This window comes from Mobula hypostoma, chromosome 11 (assembly GCF_963921235.1).
Source record: "Mobula hypostoma chromosome 11, sMobHyp1.1, whole genome shotgun sequence".
In the NCBI taxonomy this organism is placed as follows: Eukaryota; Metazoa; Chordata; class Chondrichthyes; order Myliobatiformes; family Myliobatidae; genus Mobula; species Mobula hypostoma.
The window spans coordinates 72,391,232-72,403,451 of NC_086107.1; the positions used below are offsets into that span (position 1 = coordinate 72,391,232).

The 12,220-nt window shown below is 40.4% G+C and overlaps 1 protein-coding gene across 1 annotated transcript in view; it reads left to right on the top strand.

Moving 5' to 3' along the window:
• LOC134354321 (astacin-like metalloendopeptidase) overlaps positions 1-12,220 on the top strand; it is a 108,505-nt gene that overhangs the window by 9,059 nt on the left and 87,226 nt on the right. The window contains exons 4-5 of the mRNA XM_063063254.1: positions 3,441-3,512; positions 5,224-5,370. Of these exons, the coding sequence (XP_062919324.1) occupies positions 3,441-3,512; positions 5,224-5,370 (219 nt within the window). The remainder of the gene's footprint in view (positions 1-3,440; positions 3,513-5,223; positions 5,371-12,220) is intronic.

Below are 12,220 nucleotides of genomic sequence, written 5' to 3' on the forward strand. Positions count from 1 at the left end.
CATATACCTATCTAATTTTTCTTTAAATGATAATATCGAACCTGCCTCTACCACTTGTACTGGAAGTTCGTTCAACATTTACTTCAAACTCCCCTGTCCTCCCCTGATAAGTGACTTATCACAATATTAATGCGGGGAAAATATGCACTGTGTGTTTAATATTAAATTCATTAGATAAACCCTTTTAGAAACGAAAGTTGAGTGAATTAGCTAATTATCATCTGTATTCCGGTCGTGATTAACACCCCCCTCCCCCCGGAAAAGAATCGCCAAAAACGATTTGTGGAAGAAAAATCATACACGCATGCACACTGGTGCCCGCACAAGGCTTCATGGTCATTGTAGTCTTTCTCGGGGTAAACCCAGCGTATTTAACTGCTACTCTTGTCCGTTGGCAGCGCCCCCCCCCCCCCCCGGTCGGCCGGTCCGCAGTGTAAAAAAGGTTGGGGACCCCTGCTTTAATAGATATTTCGCTCCTGTAACTGCATCATTCTTTCTACAAGGAAATGTTTTGTGAGAACACATCAATAATGACTAATACATACTTATACCTTTTACATTGAGGTAATTCAATAAAGTCCATCTGTAAGTGTCCAAAAGTGGCATCTTAACAGGGTATGAGCCCTGTTACTTGTACCTGTTTTCCCTGATCCTGCAAGGCACACGTCATACATTGTTAACAGATTTGTTCTGCAACTTGAGGTACTCGGGAAATACCAGGTTTGGTTTGTTTCAACAATCGTTCCCCTCTTGCCTGCATTTGTGAACACATTGGGCAATCCACAGTACTAATTTACCCAGGTCCACAATGTGTCTTTTGGGGTAAAGCTGCATACTATCGTGTTGCTTACAAACCAGCTTTTCTCACTTTGTTCTTGTGGCCTATGGAGTAGTGGACTGGTATGTTTGTACATCCTCCAAAGTGGGAGGTGTCATCAGGGCCAACTGCGTGTGGGTGCTTGTTTCTGGTACAACCAGAGTGGGTCTAATTTCTACCTTTTTTGCAGCATATGCTGCCGCTTTATTACCCTCGGAGACTACATCCATGTCCTTTGCATGATTTTCCCGTACCATTATGTAAAGCCAAGCTTTCAGCAAAGAAAATTAAATCGGCATTAGCAATAGGAGTATCATTAAGGTCCTCATGGGGTTTTATGACTCGTGTAACAGTATTACAGCAGAGTGGAAAGTGCTGCGTGGCACGGTGACTCTTAAATCAATGACATGGAAACACAAATCAAAAAAGAACACAGACAAGACAGAATAATAATTGATGCTTGTACTTTTCTTCCTTCAGAACCTTCACAAGTAACTGCAAAGTTTGAAATAAACAGTCAGTTCTCATCGTGAAAAGCTTTTACACATTTTACAAATAACTAAGGAGGGGGTTAAAACTGCTTTTTGGGGTCCCTGGCACAATAACACATTTTAAAACATAAAAGTGAATTCATTCCAGAGTAAAATATTTCCCTTAATCATTGTTGTTTTTCTTCTGGGAACAAGTTTAATTCAAACTTCTTCCCAACGTCATACAATTAAAAGATGCAAACAGTTCACAATTTACTGCCGCTTTGTATCAGCTTTAAGCAACAGTGTGAATCTCCTTCAGCCCAGTCACTGGAATTCTCCCACATTGCAACCACTAAGACAAACGATCTTGGTGGATCCTCCAAATTGTGTTGATTACCTTTCACTAGGTCTTCTAATAAAGAATCGAAAACACAGAGTGGATCTACAAGAATAATACTGCCTCCGCTCCTCAGATAGATGGCGGTGGCTTCTGTTTTACAGCTTACAAAGGTCAATTTTAGACAAGTTTTCAGGCTATTCTTTTGCTATTCTCTGTTCTGGCAGTCAGGTCCTCTACTTAGCAGCTGCAGTACTTTTATTCAAGGCCGCGCAATGTACCAACCTTCCCTTAGTTACACAGTGAACAATGATCAGAACATTACATGCCTCCAGCCACATACACACTTAGCACAAAGCACTTTGGAATTATACAGGTTTCACTTTGTTACATTGTAAGATTAAATGCATAAAAAAACAAGTTTTGAATATATTTCCACAGTGGTTTGATGGGCAGATTTTTTGTAAGTCAAGGCCTTTGAGATTTAGACTTAAAAAATCAAAGATCTGCAGGTGTTGGAATTTTTTTTATTATTTAGGGATACAGCATGGTTACAGGCCCTTCTGGCCCAACAAGCCTGTGCTGCCTAATTATACCCATGTGACCAATTAACTTAGTAACCCATAAGTTTTTGGAATGTAGGAGGAAACCGGAGCACCCAGAGGAAACACGTGGTCACGGGGAGAATGTATAATCTTACAGACAGTAGTGGCAATTGAACCCAGCTCACTGTTACTGTAAACTAACCGCTATGCTACCATGCTGTAGATTTAAAGTGTGAAATTTAAGTGAAAAGCTAGAAAACCAAGCAAGTCAGCTAGGATCTGTGGTTAGAGAAACAGCTTATGGTTGAAAATGCAGTGTCAGAACTGTGGAAGTGTTGCAGAGATGGTGTAAAAGAGATAGGTTGGGGTATTTTTGCAGTCGCGGCAGCTCCATCCAACGTGTCCCAGAGAGTGATAAACTGTTGAAGTCATCTGGTTACTAGGTTAATGATTTTTATGAAGAGTGGAGTGAAGAGCACAGGATAATGCAATATTTATGAAATGTCAGTGAAAAGCAAGAGGAAATGTACAGGCATTGTTGGTGGAGAGAAAAATAATCTGAACAGGTAGTGCAGGTAGATAACCTTGTAGCAGACCTGCCCAGTTCTGATACACACAGAGAAAGCAACTTATCTGAAATTTATTGAATTAATTATTGAGTCCTTAAAGCTGCGGAATGCCTTGGTGGAAGATGACCCATTGTTGCTGAAGCTTGTGTGGGCCTCGTTAGAACACTAAGCAGGCTGAAAACGGTTTTTCTACAAAAGCGTCACCTAATAGGTTTCTCCAACGTAATATAACATGAAATCGTTTCTGAAAATGGTGCATTAGATTAGAAGTACAGGTGAATCACTGCTCCATCTAAAAGGATTGTTTGGGTCCCATGCTCTTCCACCTCTACTTCTCCCTATCTTGTGGCTAATCTAACTTCCCTGCCAACTTTTTTTTTCAAGGAACTGCAGGCAACGATACAGTTGTTTGCTTCATACCTGCACCCTTTCTGTACCTTTTCACCCATGTCAAAATACTACCTTAAATTTCACCAGTTTTTCTTATAACACAATAACATCTATTGTGTAACCCTTATGAAAGTTTAGCAGAAACCTTAAGCTGCAAATTGGAAGGAATTTCCACAGACCACCTGACATTTGTGATTGGTTCTGTTATTTTGGTGGTAACAAAGGGTTGCTTGGAAAGTATAGCAAAAACAGAAATGTTTATAAGGTAATAGAAAAACTTTCTAAAATTGTATGACTTTTAATTTTTAGATAGTCCAAGAATTAAAGAAATGAACTTCAGTGATATAGTTAACGTAATCATGAAAATTAATAGACCATTAGGTAAGAATTTGCATTAAAATTTTTGTGTAATTCATAAATTGTATAGGATGTTTCATGATGCTGTTGTGAAATGGAACAATAGGCATTGATGGAAATTGTGAGGTTTTAAAAATACATTAATGAATGAGTATTCTACTGATTGTTAGTGTAAATTTAAGCATGCAGTGGAGTCTATAAAATATAGCCTATGTATGTGATTTCTGGCCTTGTTAACTGATAACCAATTAACGGTAAAAACATTATCCCCTCATTCACAATGTGTTCCTTCTGTGTCTCACCTACTTCCTCATAATTGCATTTTTCCCCCAAAGGGTTTGAGTAGAGGATCTCAGTGCAGATTTTGTGCACGTGCAAATAATAATGATTATATTCAAATTCTACAGATCCAGTTCCATTAATATCTTTCCATCAAATGAAGGCATCAGTGCCTGTTTTCAGCTAGATCTGGACAATGCAACAGGCATAGGACAATAATTTGTGCCACAAAACTGTCAGACATTGACCATCTCAAGTGAAAAGCTTTGGCTAGATATCCTTGTTAGTTAATAACATTACTATTCAGCCTTCGACCAAAAACATCATGCTTTACCTTTAACCAGAAATTCAGTTGGACGTCCCATAAATACTGTAGCTATGTGAATAGGTCAGAGACTACATTACTTGTGACAAGTGATTCAGCAGCTAGCACCCCTTAGCCTTTCCATTATATAAAAGACATCTGTCAGAACATGATATAGTACATTTGCGCAGATGAATTAATTTTCAAACCATGAAGCAGCATAACATTGTCAAGGACAAACCAATTCATGGAGTGGGAAAAACTGAAATAATTTTACAGATGGATGACCTTACAGCAGAACTAGTTGATTCTTGTATAAAAGAAGAAAATATGGTATTGGAATCATTAAAATTGATATTAAATCCTGAAAATTGCAGTATGCCAAGGTGAAAGATGGGGCGCTATTCTTCAAGCGCACAATGGGCCTTGATAGAACAGTGCAGAAAACTATGCCCAAACAGATCAGAGTGGGAATAGGTTCCAGAATTATAATTGATTATCATAGCAATCGTGGCCTTGACCTATCCGAGATGCATTTCCCTCCCCGTATCTATCCATTCCTCACCTCCTCAGTGACTTAAGACTAACTTGTTTCTTCACTTTTCTAGTTTTGAAAGGACTTTGATCTGAAATATTAACTGTTTCTCTTTTCATAGATCTTGTCTTACCTGTTGAACGTTTCCAGCATTTTATCACTTCTTTATTACTTGAATGTAGTAAATAAAAGTTTGAAAACTCAAGTAGCAGTTTGCAATGTACCATCTATGTTTAACTACTATTCAAATTACCTCCTTTTCTAAAAAAAGATTTTAAATGGTGGTTTTCAAAAAGTAATTTTACTTTTAAGTTTCATTTGTTAAGTTTCATGACATCAAGACATGTAATAGAAGCAGCCCTTCAATGAAAAAAAACCACCTTTGAGTAATGCAGCTTGGAAGGTTGCTTTTTTTCTAGTGAATAAATTGAGTTGTAGTTTTGTCCTGATTTTAATAAAATATGCCATGTAGATAATGGCAACAATGGTATTTATGCACATAAAATTTTTTTAAAATCCTGGAAGTAATTATCTTGAAAGAACTTTTTCAGTAACAGCATTAGATTTGCCATGCCTGACATTTTTATTTCCACTTAATTTTTTTTCTGTTTTCTTAGTAAAGGTTAATGCCTTGCGTGGCATTATAATTGGTGATTATCAAGTCCACCCAAATACAATTTGTTCGGCTGGCCACAGGAGTTGTTTATGGCCTCCTTCAGAAGATAATAATATTTATATACCCTATGCTTTCCAATCAAATTATAGTAAGTACCATAAATGTGTCATCTTGCTATTTGTTGATTACTTTGTATAGCTTTAAATCATAACTATTCTTAATTTTTCCAATATTTAGTATGAATGCTAGAATGCACAGTGCTACACAAGATCTTTTTGGAATTTGATGACATTGACTTCAACTAAGTTTCAGGAAAAGCTTTCTTCCTGAAAGCAGATTCTTAGGAATAGATTCAAAGAAGAAAATGCTGCGTATTTTTAGCAGACCTGTGAGTGTCTCCAGCATGTTCTGTTTTCACTTTATATTTGCAGTGACTGCAGTTATTCACTTTTCAGGAATGGATCATCACGCAGGGATATTAGGAATTTGGTTAATATGAGAATAATAATAAGACATGTCATATAATTGAAAAAAATGTAAACTGACTTACTGGACATGGGTACGTTTACAGTTTCATATGTTGAAGGCTTTGTCCCAAGCATTTTCTTTTCAGTGCATCATCCCCTACTAGAAAGACAACTCACCAGAATTAGTGGCACAATAGATTATAATCAGAAAGGAGTGACCCTGAGTATCCTTAACACTAACAGTAGTTCCCTTATTAAGCTCAACTGGGTAACGGCCTTCTCCAGCTGGAGACATCTGTTGCTGGATCATAAATGATTATTCCTCTGTCCTTTTCAAACTTATGACTGCCTGACCAATCTATCCAAACATTCGTATTTTCCTCTGTGCTGTAAACCTGGTGATAGCAGTAATGTGGGACACGTAATCAGATTAAGCACACTGTAATTGTTGCACTTGAGAAGCCAGTTAGCAGCAATGCTATTAAGCTACATAAAGCAAACCAAATCTAAATAAATCAGGGGTTACCCTCTCCTACCTGACTTTTGCATGTCACAGGCCTTAGTTTAACTCAACCCTCTTACAAGAACCATTTAATGAGGTTGTATGAAGTTCCAGCAACAGTAAAGCTCAGTGACATCAAGGACAAAGTTCAGAGTAAATTTATTATACTATGTGTATATCATGATATACTCAAGATTCATTTCCTTACTGCCATTCATGTGTAGAACAAAAGAGCAACAGAATCAATTAAAAAAAAACTACATGCAAAGACTTAAAAAAGTCAATGTGCAAAAGAAGACAAACTGTAAATATTAACCAAAAGTAAGTAAATAATACTGAGAACGTGAGTTATATATTCCTTGAAAATGATCTGTGGGTTGTGGAATCAGTTCAGCGTTGAGTGAAGTTTTCCATTTGATTCAGGAGCCTGATTGTTGAAGAGTAATAACTTGCTAAACCTGGTGGTGTGGGACCTAAGGCTCCTGTACATCCTTCCCAGTGGCAGCAGCAAGAAGAGAGCATGGCCTGGATGGTGGGTGTCCTTGATAATGGATACTGCTTTAATGTAACATTGTCCTTAGAAGATGGTGTCCTTGCATCTTTGCTTAATGGTAGGGATGGCTTTTCCTGTGATGGACTGGATTTTTTGTAGGCTTTTCCGTTAACAGGCATTGGTGGTTCTATACAGTGCTGCAATGCAACCAGTCAGGATATTCTCCACTGTGCATGTATAGAAACTTGTCAGGGTTTTAAATGACTTGCTGAATTTTGGCAAGCATGTCGTTTGAAACCTTGACAAACTTCTATAGGTGCACAGTGGTAGGTCACAGTGGTGAGTATACTGACTGGTTCCTTCTTTGTACTAGCATTTATATGCTGGTCCAGGACAGATCCTCTGAAATAATAGACCAAGGAATTTAAAATTACTGACTCCCTCCACCTCCAAACCCCTAATGAGGACTGGTTCATGGACCTTCAGTTTCTTCTTCCTGTAGTCAATAATCAGCTCCTTGATTTTTCCAACCTTGAGTGAAAGGTTGTTGTAGCACCATTCATCCACATTTACAATCTCGCTCCTGTATGCGGATTTGTCACCACCTTTAATTCGGCCAACAACTGATGATGTCAGAAAATTTATATGGCATTGCAGCTGTACTTAGCCTCACAATCATAAATATACGGCAGGTAGGGCAGGGGGCCAAACTTTGCAGTGTACCTGTACTGATGATGATTGTGGAGGAGATGTTGTTGCCAATTGAGTGGGATCTGTAAGTAAAGAAATTGAGCATCCAGTTGCACAAGGAGGTATCGAGGCCTATGTTTTAGAGCTTGATTAGTTTTGAGGGAATGATGGTGTTGAATGCTGAGCTCTAGTCAATGAAGAGCATCATGATGTATGCACCTTCACTGTCCAGATATTCCAAGGCTGAATGAAGAACCAATGAAATGGCATCTGCTGTTAATCTGTTGTGACAGGCAAATTGGAGCAGATCCAAGTCGTTCTTTAGGTAAGAGCTGATACGTTTCACAACCAGCCTCTCAAAGCATTTCATCACAGATGATCATTGAAGCAGGTTACCATATTCTTCTTGGGCACCATATGATTGAAGCCTGCTTGAAGTAGGTGGGAACCTCAGACTGCAGAAACCAAAAGGTTAAAGATGTCAGTAAACACTGCATCCTGTTGATCAGCACAGGTCTTCAGTACTCAACCAAGTACACTATCTGGGCCAGATGCTTTCTGTTGGTTCACCTTCCTGAAGGATGGTCATCTGGGACTTTGGGCGCTTATGAAGGTACTTCCATGTTGTCTCGGTCAAAACAAGCATAAAAGGCATTGAGCTCCTATGGGAGAAAAACCTTGTCACATATGTTGCTTGGTTTGCATTCAAACCCTGACACAGCTGTCAGGCATCATTCTGTGAATCACATTTGGTCCAGAATTTCCACTTCACATGTGAGATGGCTTTCTGGAGGTCATACTTGGACCTCTTGTACTTGGTTGCCAGACCTGATCACTGCAGATCTAGCCCTTGGTTCAAGCACAGAGCGTCATGGGAAGTCATTCTTGCCTGTGGCCATCAAACTTTACAACTCCTTCCTTGGAGGGTCAGACACCCTGAGCCAATAGGCTGGTCCTGGAATATTGCATAATTTACATATTACTATTTAACTATTTATCATTCTATTACTATTTATTATTTATGGTGCAACTGTAACAAAAACCAATTTCCCCAGGATCAGTGAAGTATGACTATGACTATCCAGGGCATCTGGTTGGGAAGATTGAATGATTTTATGGGGATACACTCTTCCACGAGTGTCTTTATAAAGTCTAATGTCATCCGTGGTGTATTCATTCAGGTCCTTGGAGTCCTTGAACATGGCCCAGTCCACCACTCAAAGCAACCCTGTAGTCTCCATACCTATGCTGTTTAGCCTCTGCCTGTATACAGGAAGGAGGACTGCCAGATGATCAGATATCCCGTAATGTAGTCTAGGGATGCGATAATAGGCATTCTTGAAAGTAATATAGCAGTCGAAGATATAGTATATCAATTCAAAGAGAGAGTGAGTGCACAGGTTGGTGAGAAGTGTGCAGCTGCTGTAGCTTATGCAAGGACGCTGAGAAAGCTCCGAAATAAAAGAGACACTGTCTAGTGGAGCAGTCATAGTCAGAGTAGTAGGGCTTTGGCAAGGATGGGCTTAGGTGAGGTAGGTTAATTTTTGTTTACCCCCTCTAACAAGAATAATGGGTACGACTGCGAGGCTAGTTTTCTGTTCAGGGTGTCAGATGTGGGATGTCTGGGTCTCCCTGATGGCCACATCTGCGCCAGTTGCATTGAGCAGCAGCTCCTTAGAGTCCCAGTTAGGGAACTGGAGCTGCAGCTCGATAACCTTTGACTTGTTAGGGAGAGTGAGGAGGTAATAGACTGGAGCTACAGGCAGGTAGTTACCCCATGGCCACAGGAGACAGATAAAGTAGGTGACCATCAGGAGAGAGAAGGCTGGGCGTCAGTGAAGAGCACCCTGTGGCTCCCCCTTAGCAATAAGTATTCCATCTTGAGTGCTGTTTGTGGCTCAACGTCATCTGTAAGGAGTTTGTACATCCTCCCTGTAGAATGTCTGGGTTTCCTCCCACCGTCCAAAGATACTGATTAGTAGGTTAATTGGTCATTGTAAATAGCCCTGTGATTAGGAGACTAAAAAGTTAGGGGGGCAGATAGGCAATTCTGTGGGCACAAAAAAGAAACAAGGATGGTAGTTTGCCCCTTAGGTGCCAGCTTTAGTGATGTTTCTGAGAACGTCCATAATATCCTGAAATGAGAGAGTGAGCAGCCAGAGGTCAGGGTTCATATTGGTACCAACGTCATAGGTAGAAAAAGGGTGGAGGTCCTGAAAGCAGAATACAGGGAGTTAAGAAGGAAGTTGAGAAGCAGGACCTCAAAGGTAGTAATTTCGGGATTGTTGTCTGTGCCACGCAACAGTGAGTATAGGAATAGAATGAGGTGGCGAATAAATGCGTGACTGAAGGATTGGAGCAGGGCACAGGGATTCAGATTTTTTGGATTATTGGGAGGACTTCTGGGCCGGGTGTGACTTGTACAAAAAGGAGGGATCCGAGGAGATCCAATATCCTGGTGGGGAGGTTTGTTAATGGTATTAACTAGATTTGCTGTGGGGTGCAAACCGAAGTGAAGAGGCAGAGGATGGGGAGGTTGGAGTACAAGTAGACACCTTGTAGGGAATTTGTGAGGAAGGATAGGCATTCGTAAGGCCAGTGACGTTGTGGGCGTGGAACTGGACTCTCTGACGGTGGTGTCTGAAAAGAGGATGCTGTCCAAGTTGCATGCCATCTTGGACAATGTCTCCCATCCACTACATAATGTACTGATTGGGCACAGGAGTACATTCAGCCAGAGACTCATTCCACTGAGATGCAACACAGAGAGTCATAGGAAGTCATTCCTGCCTGTGGCCATCAAACTTTACAACTCCTTCCTTGGAGGGTCAGACACCCTGAGCCAATAGGCTAGTCCTGGACTTATTTCCTGGCATAATTTACAAAGTACATATTACCATTTAATTATTTATGATTTTATTACTATTTAATTATTTATGGTGCAACTGTAACGAAAACCAATTTCCTCCGGGATCAATAAAGTATGACTATGAGATGTTAGAGCAAAGATTTTCAGCCTAAATGTTTGAGATGTGTATGTTTTAATGTGAGGAGTATCATAAACAAGGTGGATGAACTTAGAGCATGGATCAATATGTTGAACTGTGGATGTTTCAGGAGCAGGATTGTCTGCTGAGTGTACCAGGCTTTAGATGTTTCAAAAAGAAAAGGAGGGGTGGGTGCGTGGCATTTCTAATTAGGGATAGTGTCACGGCTGCAGAAAAGGAGGAAGTCATGGAGGGATAGTCTACTGAGTCAGTGTGGGTGGAAGTCAGAAATAGGAAAGGACCAATAATTCTACTGGGTGTTTTTTATAGACTCCCAATAGTAACATGGATATTGAAGAGCAGATAAGGAGACAGATTCTGAAACAGTACAATAATAAGGTTGTTGTGATGGGACGTTTTAACTTTACTAATATTGATTGGCATCTTTTTAGTGCAAGGGGTTTAGATGGGATGGAATTTGTTAGGCATGTCCAGGAAGGTTTCTTGACACAATATGTAGATAAGCCAATGAGAGGAGAGGCTGTACTTGATCTAGTATTTGGAAATTAACCTGTTCAGGCGTCAGATCTCTCGATGGGAGAGCATTTTGGAGGTAGTGATCACAATTCTTATCTCCTTTACCATAACACTGGAGAGGGATAGGAGCATACAATTTGGGAAAACATTTAATTGGGGTAGGGGGAAATACGCTGCCATTAGGCAGGAACTTGGGAGCAGATGTTCTCAGAGAAATGCATGGCAGAAATGTGGCAGATGTTCAGGGAACATGAAGTTCTGCATAGGTATGTTTCGTTGAGGTAAGGAAAGGATGGTAGAGTTGAAGAACCATGAATGTAGAAAATCTGATTAAGTAAAGCTTTCAAAAGGTTCAAGAAACCAGGTACTGTTAGAGCTCTAGAAAATTACAAGGGTGCCAGGAAGGAGTTGAAAAATGGAATTAGGAGAGCCAGAGGGGTCATGAGAAGGCCTTGGTGAGAAGGATAAAGGAAACCCCCAAGGTATTCTACAGGTATGTGAAGAGCAAGAGGATGAGCTGCATGAGAGTAGGACCAATCAGATGCATGGAGTCGGAGGAGGTGCTTAATGAATTGCTTCAGTATTCACCGGGGAAAAAGAACTTGGCAACTGTGGGGATGACTTACAGAGAACTGAAATCCTTGAGCATAAAATAGAGGTTGTGCTGGAGCTTTTGAAAAACATTAAGTTGGGTAAGCCACTAGGACCGGATGAGATATACACTAGGCTACTGTGGGAAGCGAGAGCGGAGATTGCTGAGCCTCTTGTGATGATCTTTGCATCATCAGTAGGGACTGGAGGATTGGAGGGTTGCAAATATTGTTCCCTTGTTCAAGAAAGGGAGTAGAGAAAATTATAGACCAGTGAGTCTGACTTCAGTGGTGGGCAAGTTGTTGGAGAAGATCCTGAGAGGCAGGATTTTTGAGCATTTGGAGAGATGTAATCTGATTAGGGATCGTCAGCATGGCATTGTCAAGGGCAGGTTGTGCCTTACGAGCCTGATTGAATTACTTGAGGAAGTAACAAAACACATTGATGAAGGTAGAGCAGTGGATATAGTGGAAGGCATTTGATAAGTTCCCCAGGCAAGGCTCCTTCAGAAAGTAAGGAGACATGGGATCCAAGGAGACCTTGCTTTGTGGATCCAGAATTGGCTTGTCCACAGAAAGCAAAGAGTGGTTGTAGATGCTTCGTATTCTGCATGGATGTCAGTAGCAAGTGGTGTTCCGCAGGAATCTGTTCTGGGACCCCTCTTCTTTGTGATTTTTATAAATAGCCTGGATGAAGAAGTAGAAGGGTGGGTTACTAAATGTGCTGCTGAC